This window comes from Thamnophis sirtalis, unplaced genomic scaffold (assembly GCF_051295495.1).
Source record: "Thamnophis sirtalis isolate CommonGarterSnake01/CBP01778 unplaced genomic scaffold, rThaSir2_p1.2 scaffold_15, whole genome shotgun sequence".
Taxonomy (NCBI): domain Eukaryota; kingdom Metazoa; phylum Chordata; class Lepidosauria; order Squamata; family Natricidae; genus Thamnophis; species Thamnophis sirtalis.
This window is the reverse complement of record NW_028261395.1, coordinates 29,770,312-29,783,668: the sequence shown is the minus strand read 5'-3', so window position 1 is coordinate 29,783,668 and position 13,357 is coordinate 29,770,312. Positions and strand designations below refer to the sequence as shown.

General features: G+C 42.9%; 1 protein-coding gene across 1 annotated transcript in view; it reads right to left on the bottom strand.

Annotated features, from left to right (window-relative positions):
• LOC106542128 (PH and SEC7 domain-containing protein 1) overlaps positions 1-13,357 on the bottom strand; it is a 72,896-nt gene that overhangs the window by 48,655 nt on the left and 10,884 nt on the right. Inside the window, exons 5-9 of the mRNA XM_087702376.1 lie at positions 10,803-10,997; positions 9,377-9,457; positions 6,003-6,115; positions 3,478-3,536; positions 814-903 (exon numbers count right to left, since the gene is read on the bottom strand). Coding sequence (XP_087558502.1) covers positions 814-903; positions 3,478-3,536; positions 6,003-6,115; positions 9,377-9,457; positions 10,803-10,997 — 538 coding nt within the window. The remainder of the gene's footprint in view (positions 1-813; positions 904-3,477; positions 3,537-6,002; positions 6,116-9,376; positions 9,458-10,802; positions 10,998-13,357) is intronic.

Below are 13,357 nucleotides of genomic sequence, written 5' to 3'. Positions count from 1 at the left end.
CCTCCAAAACATGAGATACCAAAGCAGCTTTCCCAGGGATGGAATACACTTACCTTCTCTACCGGTTCACAAATGTGAGCGTGTGCAGATCCGTGCATGCACTTTTGGTGAAAAAATGGCCTAAATGGGACGCCATAGAGCCAGGGGCTTGTCAGCTAGCCACCTGCGATTTCAGCTACCAGTTTGGGCGGTCTGATCTGAACCAGTAGCATACCATCTCTGAGCTTTCAAAATATATCAGATTTGAATATATACACAATCTACCTGTACAAATATTCTATGGAATCACATTGTATCTGCCCCACACCCAGATGCACCCCAAATCTCTTATCCCCAGCAAAATACATATGTACAGAATATAGCAACAGCACTTAGACATATACTGCTTTACAGTGCTTTACAGCCCTCTCTAAGTTGTTTACAAAGTCAGCCTATTGCCCCCAACAATTTGGGCCAAATTGCAGGCAGCCGGCAGCAGCAGAAGTAGCCTGCAGTACTGTACTCTAACCACTACACTACCATGGCTCATATATGTAAATACCTAAAATTTCTCAATGCACATGCACACACCACACACACCATACCCACACATAGTAGGCTCTTTGCTAAAATGAAACAGGGAGCTGCCATAAATAGTATAGTGACAGGTATGGTTGCTCTTGAAAAAGTTGTAGTCCAAGATGGACTGGAATTAAAAAAAACAACAACTCTCCTGGACTTGCCAGATCTCGGGAACTAGCTTAGTAAAATTGACAAGCAACAATTTCCCTTATATTTCCCTGTTTTTCCAGGAAGACCTCTAGTTGGATTTACCTTGAGTAGTTCTCTGGGGAAATCACTGCCTTGATTGAGACCTTCCAGATTCCCAATGAAATCCGAGCAGGACATTCGCTTCCCAATATTCTATAAGGAGGAAGCAAGGAAAGAAGGAAAAGTGACTAGATCATAAGTTTTGCAAGACTATTTCAATTAAGTATTCTGGAAAAATTAGGTCACAAAATACAGGTAGTATTGTAGTAGTACAGAACATTATCAGTGATAATTAATGATAGATTAGTAGCTCCTTTCTCTGACAAGTCACTCGAGATCACAGCCCCCAGAAGCTTCCAGTCTCTACACAAAAAGTGATCACAGGCTAATGGGAGTCTTTGAGGCAGTGTGATTTCACTGCCTCAAAGTGTCCTATTGGCGTGAGAACACTTTTTGTGCAGAGCTGGAAGCTTCTGGGTGCCTTGATCTCACGAGATTTCAGGCAACGATCTGCTTTTGCAGAGAATGGGTGCTCAAAGTCCCATGAAATCACGACATCCAGAAGCTTCCAGTCTCTGTTTGTATGCTGACGGGAGGCTTGTAACAATGCAATTTTGCTGCCTCAAAGCCTCCAGTCGGCAGGCAATGCTTTTCTGCACCAAAACTGGAAGCCTTTGGGGGAGACTTACCAAGGCACTCCAAAAGTGGCAGGCAGCCTCGATGTATGATGACCCGGGGCGTGGCACGAAGGCAACACAGCCAGAGAACCGGTATGAGTCCCTTTATTAACACCAATTGTGCCCACAATGTCCCATTCAATTCTCCGGCCTGGAGAAAAGCTCTTCCACAAACCTGCAACAGCCTTTGGCTGAAAATACTCAAGTCCAAATGTTGTAAGCAGAACATTTCCAATTATAAATCCAACAAGGCAAGATAAGGTAATTAATCTGGCAGGGCACGCAAGATAAGGAGTTCCAGAAGTGAAGTAGCATGGCAGTAAATTAAATCAGTAGAAAGGATGCCAGGAACTCAGATAAGCAGTTGAACTCAGTGTTTGTTCCCACTTCTCCCAATTTCCTCTCCTTTAAACTCCATCCCCAGGTGTGACTTGTGAAGGGAATCCGGGCCCTTTCCTCCCTTGCAACCCATGTTGCTTTCTTTTGCGTTCTTCCCTGTGCACCCTAGGATGAGGAGGGGGTGGACGTTGGTCTTCATCTGAACTCCTTCTCCCTTGTTCTACCTGTCCCCTACTCTGTCGAGCCTCACTTTGCTCTTCCCCAGTTTCTTCCACAGCCAATAGATCCACTCTCCTGCTCTCTGTCAACTGTTCATCTTCCTGCTTGGATTCAGACTCCGATGGGGGCATGACACGGTGAGTCAAAGAAGCCAAGCATGGTGCGCTCAACCCTGTCTCCTCCTCCTCTCACTGCTCCACTTTTGGAGCACCTGGAACAGGCAAAGAAACCGCAGCAGAGTGGAAGGAGAGCTAAATCTCCATGCTAAATCTCAACTAGGTAACTGAGTCTCTCCACAGACCCATTGCACATGGATAGCTGGCTGGGAGTGGGGAGAGTGGTAGGGCAAATGTTTCATTACCTCTTCGGTCGTTTGTAAGGGTGAACGACTGCCATGGTACTGCAACATTTGTAACCTCAGGGCCAGTGGTGAAATTCATTTTTTTTTACTACTGGTTCTGTGAGCCTGGCTTGGTGGGCGTGTCAGGGGAAGGATACTGCAAAATCCTCATTCACTCCCCACTCCTGGGGGAAGGATATTGCAACTACTCAAAATTTCCACTACCGGTTCTCCAGAATCTGGCAGAACTTGATGAATAAGAGCCGAGGTGGCGCAGTGGTTAGGGTGCAGTACTGCAGGCCACTTTAGCTGACTGTGATCTGCAGTTCAGCGGTTCAAATCTCACCGGCTCAAGGTCGACTCAGCCTTCCATTCTTCCGAGGTGGGTGAAATGAGGACCCGGACTGTGGGGGCAAGTTGCTGACTCAATTTGCTAAAAAATTTGTAAACCGCTTAGAGAGGGCTAAAAGCCCTATGAAGCAGTATATAAGTCTAATAAATAAATAAATAAATAAATAAATAAATAAATAATAAATTTCACCCCTGCTCAGGACTGTGTTGTAAGTACTTGGGGGGGGGGTGTTATGTTGCAACTTCGAATGGTCGCTAAGTGAAGTGTCATAACTCGAGGATTACCTGTAAAGTGAGTCCTCCTCCATGTGAATATTCTGACTGCAGGAGAAGCCAAAGAGAGTTGGCAACCTGCAGGGCTTAAAATGGTCTTCTGGAGACTCCTTACCCACCCAGCCCTGTGATTCTGTGTCTCCATGGTCATTTATCTTTTGGCCGAATAGGTAGTAATTCTGGCAGACACGTGACCGTACCAGTTCTATGATCGGCAGCACCATCTTGATTTTCTGTTCTGCACATGCACAGACCAATCATCATTTTAAAAATGTATTTTTTATTCGTTTGTGCGCATGTGCAGATCATTTTAAATGAAAATGTGGACGAGCACGGAGAGCGCATCTGGCATGCATGTGAGCAAAGTGAGCAATTTTTTTTACTACTGAACCGGTAGTAATGGCGGCCGGAACCAACCCCTGTCCTGGAGAGAAGAGATCCATCCAGCAGCCATTTTTCTTTTTTTCTTTCACTACCCTCATCTCAAATGCACCAGGTTTGATGACTTAAAAGGAACAAGGCACTTACGTATCCATGTAGGTCTGTATTTAAAAGCATCAAGGCACACGCCAGAGTATGGGCTCCATCTGTGGCACAAGCACCAAAGAGAAATAATCAGTTTGGCCACTTCTTATTGTACTTATTGTTAATTAACTTCTAATGTGTGACCCTCACTGGAGAAAAAAAAATCTTATTTACTTTTTTATTATTAATTTTAAAGAAAACACATCTTCATGCATATATAGAAAAAATGGAAGTAAAACTGCTAAACCCTTGTTGCATCTATTGCAAGATAATTCACTGTTACAATGAATATTTGGAAGAGAAGATATGTATGCAGTAGTGGCCAAAATTGTGGAAACCTTTTGGGAAAAGTGTATTTTTGAGGCTTGATGGCTAATACCACCACTTTTTTTCCGAGTAGGACCATAAAATTATATATCAATGGAAATATAATTTAATCAAGAATGTAATGCAACAAAGTTTGTTCAATTATCTATATTCTATGAAAAGTGATACCCAAATATAGCCAGCATTAAAATCCAGTTAACAGAAGCAATCGTTCAATCTTGGTTTCACATTATAACAGCTGCAGAACTAAAAGACTTGGTTCACTCAATGGGAAGATGTTGCAAGGCCATAATTCATGCTAAACGTTACTCAACTAAGTATTAACATGGTGATAATTTTTGTATATCTCATTTTCCTATGTGTTTCACTTTTCTTCTTTATAACTGCTATTCTAATAGCAAATCCTTCATAAAAGCTATTGCATTACATTCTTGATTAAATTATCTTTCCACTGATATATACATTTATGGTACTACTCCCAGAAAAGTGGTGTTATTAGCCATCAAACCTCAAAAATACTGTACATTTTTCCTAACAGGTTTCCACAGTTTTGGCCATTACTGTATATATTTCCCAAAAACAATTCCTAAGAAATGATTTCAAGATTCTTTGAAGGGAAATTTTCATTAATATTAAAACCGAGCTAGAGATTGCCTTTCTAAATTTTCTCACCAAAATGTGCATGGCTAGTTTCAGTTTTAAAACACTCGGGTTCTAGAATGATGGGACCAGCAAATATAAGATTCCTTGTTGTGGTGCTTGTTGCCATCACTTATATTCTGCTTGTAAGTTACCACTTTTGCAGACATTTAAAGGCATTATAAACGTCCAGTGTTCTTTTCCGAAGGAAGCGGATATAATGAAGCAAGATGTTTTTAGCTTCATATGCACAGAGCAAAGCTTAAATAATTTTTAGAATCCAGCCTCTTCCTCATGTATCTTCCTGAAATCAGAAGGAACCGCCTTGATAAAGGTAAAGGTAAAGCTTCCCCTCGCACATATATGCTAGTCATTGCCGACTCTAGGGGACGGTGCTCATCTGTTTCAAAGCTGAAGAGCCAACGCTGTCCGAAGATGTCTCCGTGGTCATGTGGCCTACATGACTAAACACCAAAGGCGCACGGAACACTGTTACCTTCCCACCAAAGGTGGTTCTTATTTTCTACTTGCATTTTACATGCTTTCGAACTGGTAGGTTGGCAGAAGCGGGGACAAGTAACAGGAGCTCACTCCATTACACAGCACTAGGGATTTGAACCGTCGAACTGCTGACTTTTCTGATCGACATCTTAGCTCAGCATCTTAGCCACTGAGCATCCCCTTACAGCCTTGATACATGGTGCTAACTGTAGACAAAGGCAAGACCCTCTATCTGCCAGTGTTTTGTTGATGAGCTTCCAGTCTTCTACTTATTTATTTATTTTGTATAACTGCCTAATTGACTCTGGATGGCTAGCGTCCAGTTATAAACAAACAGCAACCAGAATGGAATGGAATAGTATAGAATAGAATAGAAGCTGGAAGGGATCTTGGAGGTCTTCTAGTCCAACCCCCTGCTTAGGCAGGAAACACTACACCACTTCAGACAAATGGTTATCCAATCTCTTCTTAAAAACTTCCAGTGTTGGAGCATTTACAACTTCTAGAGGCAAGTCGTTCCACTGATTAATTGTTCTAATTAATTGTCAGGAAAACCACCAGTAGGAATTACAACACATGGTTGAGGCAGCTTGTGCATTTATTCCAATAACTCTGCTAAAATAGATCCACTTAACTTCCTGGCCCAGTCATCAAAGGGGAAAAAACCTAGATTTTAGCATGTTATAAAAAGCTGCTAGCATTGGGGTCATCCAGGTCTCTGTTCTACCAGGCAAATCATCTTACTATGCTTGTGCATTCCTGGCAATGCTTTATTCCATCTCAGCCAAGGTGCTGGGACTGAGTGACAGTGCTCCAGTGCAGGGGTCTCTAACCTTGGTGACTTTGTACTTCAACTCCCAGAATTCCTCAGCCAGCTTTGATAGCTGAGGAACTCTGGGAGTTGAAGTCCACAAGTCTTAAAGTCGCCAAGGTTGGAGACCTCTGCTCTAGTGAAAGCCGCAGGACAGTGTCTGCTTAAGTAGAAGACATTTACACAACGAGAAGTAATAAGTTGAAAGGCCTTATCTACTCCTTTATGTTTTTAATTCATTTTATATCACCTTCAGAAGGGATGGTTTTGGGATTGCACTCGTAATATCGTTGTGAAAAGTGAGCTAGGATCCGCTCCCGTTCTTGAGTTTCTCCCATCAGGGCCAGCTCCTTCAGAAAAGACCTGAAGAGAAAAGGAAGACAAGTGCAGAGGTGTCAAACTCAATTTCACTGAGTGCCGCACCAGGGTTGTGTTTGACCTCAGGGTGGCTATGGCCAGGATGGGCATGGCCAGCTCGATTTCACTCGTGTTGGGGTGCCTGTGGTGGTTCAAGAAATCTTCCGGAGAAAATGGCCTCCCAAGCTCCGTTTTCTGCTGTGACAGCCTCCTGCAATCCTCTGCCAGCAAAAACGACCCTCCAGAGTTCCATTTTCGCTGGCAGAGGCATTGCAGGCCAATCCTTCACTGTTTCCAGGGCAGCTCCACAGGCCAGATTTAAGCACCCCGCGGGCCAGATCCAGCTCAGGCCTTGAGTTTGACATCCCTGCTCAAGTGTAATAGCCACTGCTCTAGGACTTCCTGCTTTTACTCTGGAACAGTGAAGCTTTCCCATCGTAGTCCCATCAACACCATAGCAACAGCTCCTTGCCAAAGGCTACAATTCCAAAACACTCTCGCACAGGTCACCAACAAGCTGTGCCATCTCACCATGCCAGAAATGTAGCAGGGGATAGCTGAAGCAGAGACACAGAGGTCTAGAATCAGGATATTCATAGTAAAATCTGATTTTGGAATAATCGAATAATTGTTCCTGAACGCTTCCCAACCATGCTGGTTGTAATAAGACTCTTGTAATATTGAGAAATTATTTTTATTTTGTTCCTTTTATTTTTTTTCCCAACCCAATGGAAAGAAATTGTGTAAAAGTTCAGGGGAATCACACTCTCAAAACAGAATCAAATTTAATATAATAAATATCTGAGTTAAGATATTAGAATTAATATAAATTATATTTGATGACAGCGGAAGACATGCACAAAAGCCTTTTGTAACCAACTGATACACTTTCTACAGTATGTAAAGAAGGAGGATTTGTATGTATTTTTTTGAAAATAAAAAAAATTATTAAAAAAAAAACAGAATCAAATTTAGTGTGGTAAGGAGAAGCTGGCAAGGAAAGATTTAGTGTGAAAATTGGCCAGATCCAGCCAGGAGCTATGGATTAAAAAAACACCACCACCAAACAAACAGGAAATAAATCTTCTGCCAATTTATGGGAAAAGTAGCCAACAAGTTGCTGCTACTCTACTTGAAGCGCCTTGCTCCCTCCTGAATCATGGGATTCGGCACTAAAGAGAAAGAGTCCCAGGAGTTTATGCTACCTGGTTTTTTTGTAAAGGGCATTGGGTCCAGTAGTGGGATTCAAATAATTTAACAACTGGTTCTCTGCCCTAATGACTGGCTGGGTGGGCATGGCCATGGTGGGCATGGCCAGGAGGTGTGATAGGCAGCACGTGGCTTCCTGCACCCCCCTGGGAACAAAAACAGGTTGGGAGGGGGGATTGCTGTCCCCCATACCCCATTTTGGGCCTAGTAGGCCTCCCTGCAGCCTCCTGGGAGTAAAAATGGGCCATGGGGGGGGGGGGTATCCCATGTCCCACACCCCTGTGCCCCATTTTGGGCCTAGTAGGTCTCCCTGCATTCTGATGCAAGAAAAAAAAGGCCACGGGGGTACCGCAATGCATCCGCTGGCTCTGTTTGGGCCCTAGTAGGCCTCCCTGCATTCTCCTGTGAGAAAAAACAGGCTGTGGGGAGACTCCTGGAAGGGGCCTTGCAGGAAGAGGCGGAACCAGCCAGTAATTTAACAACCAGTTTGCCCAACGTGGCTGAATCCCACCACTGATTGGCTCCAAAGAGCTAAAAAGCCACTTAGCTGATTTAGGCAGGTATAGAAATTGAATGAAAATAAAAGTAAATAAAATAAAGAACTACTCTGCACCTTGTTTTTGGAATTGATCTGTAAGATCCTTTTTAAACAAAAATGTGGAAAAATGATTTACATAAATGGACATCTTTTATATTGAAGCGGGGAACATATTTGGAAGCCCTTTCTCCATTTAAATGTTAAACAGGAGAGGAGAGAGAGCACCACGTCCTACAGCACTCCACATAGAATGTAGTGGCTGGGCTTCTCCTGTCCTATGAACCCTGGCTGGAAGCAGACTTAGAAGGAAGGAGAAGGGCCAGCACAATATGGAGCTGCCTACTCTCAACCACTGAAGCTGGCCAGAAAAAGACCATTATTTATAGTATCAAAAGCTGCTGAGCGGTCTAGAAGAGCAAGGTCAAGTGCACCACTTACATCCTACTCCCACTGGTCCTTAGAGGTCTAGCCATCCCAGAATTCTCGTGATCACTTGATCATAAACTAGGTGTTCAGCCAATTATCAAATCTCCCACAATCATGTGATCACAATCTTGCAATTTGCAACCTTCTCTGTTGGCTTCCCCAAAAAGTCAGTGGGGAGGATGCTTGTGCTTTGTGCTTCTACTGCGCCAGCCACTTGTACCCCTGCAGACCCTCCCCAGCCCATGCAGCACTTCTTGGTACCCCCTCACACCCTTTCTGTACCCTCCCTTACATCCCCACACACCCCCTTGCTCTCTCCCACACCAAACAGCAGTCACCTGCCTGTGGGCCTGGGATGTGCAACTTCCTGCCAATTTCTCCAACAACTTTGGTTGTAGCAACCTAGCAGAAAGTTCCCTTGCCTAACAATATCTGCCATTGCTAATCAATATAAGGTAAAGGTAAAGGTTCCCTTCACACTTATGTGCTAGTCGTTCCTGACTCTAGGGGACAGTACTCATCTCTGTTTCAAAGCCGAAGGGCCAGCATGTCCGAAGACGTCTCCGTAGTCATGTGGCCGACATGACTAAACACCAAAGGGGCATGGAGCGCTGTTACCTTCCCACCAAAGTGGTCCCTATTTTTCTACTTGCACTTTTTATGTGCTTTCAAACTGCTAGGTTGGCAAAAGCTGGGACAAGTAATGGGAGCTCACTCTGTTACACGGTGCTAGGGATTCGAATCGTCAAACTGCTGACCTTCTGATCGACAAGATCAGTGTCTTAGCCACTGAGCCACCGCATCTCATGCTAATCAATATAGTTGCAAAACTGCATCATTTAGTGATGGCAATTCAAGTTTCAATTGCCATGTAAGTTGAGGACTGCCCATACTGTAGGCAGCACAAATAGATTAAGCAAAATCTGGTGAGCTGCTATGGCTAAAAGAAATACATGAAATCTGATAAAGTCTTATTAAATCAATGTAAATAAAAGTTAAACTTGAAAACTACTGCAGCTACTTTAATTTATCCCTGAAACTTTGTTAAACTCAATCTTTCTGAAAACTTCAGAGGTCCCTCCTTGGATACTTACCTAAGAGCTTGGTCCAGAGTCATTCCAGTGAATTCAAAGAATTTGAGATACTCCCCTGCTACTGTCTTACTGAAATCGTTACTGGAAATGAAAGAAATATCTTGTTTATAGAATTGCTACATGAGATGGATTAACAACTGAAGAATAGATCATGACAAACAGTAAAGGAAAAGAAAAGCGCCCAGATTTGTTATTTTTCAATTACACTTCCCCGTCCTGTGTTCTAATCTAACTAGACTGTAGCAACCATAGTATATTTGCACTTGTGGGAATATTGCTAAGGTAAAAGTTCTCCTCGCACATATGTGCTAGTTGTTCCCGACTCTAGGGGATGGTTCTCATCTCTGTTTCAAAGCTGAAGAGCCAGCTCTGTCCGAAGACGTCTCCGTGGTCATGTGGCCAGCATGACTGAACACCGAAGACATATGGAGCAGAGCACTGTTACCTTCCCACCAAAGGTGGTTCCTATCTTTCTACTTGCAATTTTTACCTGCTTTTCGAACTGCTAGGTTGGCAGAAACTGGGACAAGTAACGGGAGGTCACTCTGTTACATGGTGCTAGGGATTTGAACTGCCAAAGGGCCGACCTTTCTGATCAACGAGCTAGGCATCTTAGCCACTGAGCCACCACATCCCTATTCCTACCAAGCTAGAAAAGAAAAGAGGATAAGCCACCCTGTGTCCATAAGCTATACAGGCCATAGCAACAACATTACCAAGAATGTTTGTGAAACGAAACAAGAGCTTCCGCCATTGTTTCTATTATGAAAGTTGTGGCATACCTACTGGAGCCATAATCATTTTCTCTTAAGAGACCTACCATATTTTTTGGATTATAAGATGCACCGGAATATAAGACACACCAAGATTTTGAAGAGGTAAATTAAAAAAAAGATTTTGCACTCTGCAGGCCTCCCAAACCCTCTGCACGCCTTGTTTTTTGTGAGAAACAGGGCATGCAGAGTTTGAGAGGCCTGCGAAGGGCTCCTGGAGGCTAGGGGGGGGGGGCAAAAATGGGCTCGTTTTTTTGCAAAAAAAAAACAGGGCATGCATAGGCTTTGGGAGGCTTGTAGAGTGCTCCTGGGGGCTGGGGGGAGGGGGCAAAACCAAGGAAAAAACAGCCCACTTTTTGCTCATTTTTGCCCTCCCCAATCTGCAGGAGCATTTTGCAGGCCTCCCAAACCCTCTGCACATCCATTTTTGCAAAGGGGGTGGGGTTTCAGGAGGTGAAAAATGCTGCATTCAGTGTATAAGACACACCCAGATTTTCACCCTCTTTTTGGGGGGAAAAGGTGTGTCTTATACTCTGAAAAATACGGTATGTAGGAGAACACCAGGCAGCCATATTTCTTTATCGAGTGAATAAAATAAAATCTGAATAAAATCTGGATGAGGAAACTTTTTCAAAATACCTACGCATACTTACTTCTTCCCCAGATGACGAGCTACGTCTGCCTTTTTGAAACCATCCAAGTTGTACAGCCTTTTTGCAAGGCGTTTGGCAGCCTCTAGATCAGCATTATGTCCACTAGAAAGTGTGTCCGTGCTACCCAGGGCTAGTTGCTCTGTGCTGTCCATTTCAGAATCTGAGTCAGAGACCAGCTGACTGAGATGATGCTTGCTAGGACAAAAAACATAGAGGTTGTCACGTTAGCCATGTTACCTAGTTACTTTTTCCATAAAATGTTGCTGTTGTGGCCCGCCAACTGCCAGCAGAGCTGGCAGCAGAGTCAGATGATGAGGAGGTTGGGGAGGAACTTGGGCCAGCTCTGGAGTCTGGGGAAGGCTCTGATGGATGCTTTGCTCTGCCTTTGGAGGCTGAGATAAGTGGGGAGGAAGAACAGCTGGGGCCTGTTCCAGATGCGCATATGCACAGAGCTGTTAGGAGAGGTGAACAATGGAGGACAAGGAGTCCACTTGGGAAGCAAGGCACACATGAACATTGAATGGCTCTTCCCTGGCTGGAGAATAAATAGAAGGAAAGGGGAGTGGTTGTTGTAGGAGACAACAGTTCATAGTTCTGAGGATTTTGGCTCATTGTGTTTCATGCCACAAAGACTGCTTGCCAGAACTTGCTTTGCAGCTTTTCATCTGGGAGCTCATAGCCTTGCAATCATCACAAGGAACTGATAAGGTCTGTACTGCAGTTAACTCCTTGAAGGACTAATGCCTGGACTTTTTGGTGGGTGAATGCCATTAATTCACATGAGGAAAATAAAGAGGGGTTTTTCATGACGAGGAGTCTGTTTCTTGTTTCTGCTAAGGCTGGGTCAGAACAGTTGTTTCTACAGGAGGAAGGATTATTGGTGTTTCCAAGTGAGGAACTGTAGTGGACTAGTTGTGTGACGTTGCAGGGACAGCATTGCAATGGATGGCACATTCTGGCTGGTGCTACCTTTCTCGATAAGGGAGAAATTGTGAGATTGTGAGTTTGCTCATTTGCACTCCCAGCAGCTGCTCCTTATGACTGGACTAGACTGCAAGTATTGAGGGTTCTGTGCCTTGAACAGCTTGGAGTTGAGGGAATTCAATCAAACTCATAACGTTGGTGTGGATACAAGATTCACACAAAGACTTTCTGAAACTATTGGATGCATTTAATTTACAGCTAGAGAGATTTTCTGAGAGGCAGCTTATGAGTCAATATTCTTTCTGGACTAAAAAGGTTTAAAGATTTTTTCAAAAGCTTTTGGCAAACAGCTTAACAAGGAGTGGATGTAAGAAAATTTAAAATGATTACAAAGAGAAGAGATCTTTGTTTAAACGGTTAAAGAATGGTGAAAGTGCTTTTGAATAAATTGGAATTAAAATAGATAAATGAACCAGACTTTCATGGAAATGTTTTTTTGTTTACTATTAAAGAGTATAGGCCAGGGGTCAGCAACTCACGGCTCTGCAGCCACATGTGGCTCTTTCATCCCTCTGTTGCAGCTCCCTGTTGCTCAAAATATGTGTCACAACCACCAATATGCGACACCTACTGGCATGCAATTTATTGAGCTTTTCAACCCCCAGTAGGCCAACCATGGATAAATCCAAGAAAAGAGTCCTTCGGGATTGGGCGGCCTATAAATTTAATAAATAATAGAAATAAATAGAAATAGAAATAGAAATAGAAATAGAAATAGAAGAAATAGAAACAGAAACAGAAACAGAAATAGAAATAGAAATAGAAGAAGTTTCAGAAGGAAACAGAATATTAAATTCAACTACATATGCTAGTTTTATGGCCTCTCAGGAAATAGTCAGGCATGGGAAGGATTTTGTGGCTCCCAGTGTTTTCTTTTCTGTGGGAAATAGTTCCAAATGGCTTTTTGAGTGTTTAAGATTGCAATTGGTGGATTTTTCAGAACAAAAGATCAGCCAAACTGTGATGCTGAGTGTAACTATAGAGTGTATGGAGTGCCATTTGAGATGAAAGTATTAAGGGCATACAATGACAAAACGGGGGGAAAGGAAAAGCTTGCCTTTTATTCTATCCCTTGTAAGCGAGACACTTTCTTTTTTGGATTACAATTTTATGATTGGAAACCATTGGCGAAAGCAGTAAAACTAACTGAGGGAGGAGAAGATCATTAGAGCAATATACAGAGAGGGGAATTACGCTAGATTTACTTCAGAAAATTGAGAATTGGGCAATAAGTTGACACTAAATTGACTAACATAACTGGCTACTAAATTGTCATCTTTTGAAAAAAAATAAAGTATCAAAAAGATGTAAAGACGACAGAGGAGATTAAAGAAGTGAAGAAGAAGCTTTGTAATTGTCTAGAGCGATACAACAAGTTATGGAACAAATGGATGGCTAAGTGGAAGTTCTGGAAAATATGAAGTTATAGATAAAAAACTGAAAAGAGAATTAGATAATTTGGCAGCAGTTACTTGGAATGGAGAGATGGAAATTCATTTGAGATTTAGAGCAATATCAGAAGATTCTGATGATGATATTAGGAAAAGGTTATTAAAACTTTACCAAATTAA